The following is a 1,175-nucleotide window of genomic DNA, read 5'->3' as shown; positions in this document are numbered from 1 at the left end:
TAAAAAAAAAAAAAAAAAAAAAAATTGGTACCGGCATTTTGGTAACCATAAAAGGACAATTAATTTACATTAAAAATACTGCTAAGACGTGGGCAGCATTGGTAATTGTTTTTCAGATTATTTAAAAGTAGTAAATTTTTTTTAATCTTTAAAGAATCAAACTGTGATTTCACTTGGCCATGATTTGCCATTAGAAAATACATGAGCAGCCTTAAAATTGCCTGGTAAGTGCAATTTAGCCAAATTTTACATTATGTATGTCACAATATTAAAGCTATTTTAATCATCCAAAGGTGCTCCACCTCTGTCATCTTTGGAGAAAGATAAAGATATTGACCTTGATATGCTGCAAGACCTGATGGAAAATGACATAGATCCTTTAGATATGGATTTGGAGAAAGATTATGCAACCAAAGTCTTCAAGGTATGGCACGCATGAGTTTTTGAAATAACACATACTTGCAAAATAATATAACCCTACTTCTTTCTAGTGATATTTAACATCATCAGACCTGCACTAGTTGCATACTGAAAAGAATCATGCTGTATGTTAAAGTCCTCATCCAGACTAATGGGCAAGTGTGTGAACATGTAATTTGTTCATATCACACACATTCATATTTAAGATTATAAATTATTCACATATATAATTTAAGACAATAAAATACTTAATGACTATCTATTTTAAATGAACGGTGAATACGGTGGAAGCATATTTTTAAAAATTTAACTGGACTGCAGCATTAAAGTTTCATTTGCTTCCCTTGATTTATCTGTAACCTTATTCACACACAAGCAGGAAATTTAGATGTATTTACAGTAGTTAAGAGCACTTTTTTAGCAGTAGCTATAAGTCCAGACCTGTCTACACAATATCTTTACATCAGTTACAGTGTTGGCCTTTTTGTCTACTGAATAGGGAAAAAATGTTAAAATATTTCATAGTTTCATAGTTTCTAGGGTCGGAAGGGACCTGAGCAGATCATCTAGTCCGACCCCCTGCCATGGCAGGAAGAGCACTGGGGTCAAATGACCCCAGTAAGGTGGTCATCCAACCTCCTCTTAAAAACCCCCAGGGTGGGAGCCTGCACCACCTCACTTGGAAGCTGGTTCCAGACTCTAGCCGCCCTGACCATGAAGTAGCGCCTCCTGATGTCCAACTTAAACCTTCCCTC

General features: G+C 35.7%; 1 protein-coding gene across 1 annotated transcript in view; it reads left to right on the top strand.

Annotated features, from left to right (window-relative positions):
• The window catches only part of BIRC6 (baculoviral IAP repeat containing 6), a 414,467-nt gene that overhangs the window by 175,460 nt on the left and 237,832 nt on the right, over positions 1–1,175 (top strand). Inside the window, exon 39 of the mRNA XM_019526709.1 lies at positions 294–424. Within this exon, the coding sequence (XP_019382254.1) occupies positions 294–424 (131 nt within the window). The remainder of the gene's footprint in view (positions 1–293; positions 425–1,175) is intronic.

The sequence above is a fragment of the Gavialis gangeticus genome, unplaced genomic scaffold (assembly GCF_001723915.1).
Source record: "Gavialis gangeticus isolate Ggan-Ray unplaced genomic scaffold, GavGan_comp1, whole genome shotgun sequence".
Classification (NCBI taxonomy): domain Eukaryota; kingdom Metazoa; phylum Chordata; order Crocodylia; family Gavialidae; genus Gavialis; species Gavialis gangeticus.
Note: the sequence above shows the minus strand (reverse complement) of the source record. Positions and strands in the feature narration are given on the sequence as shown.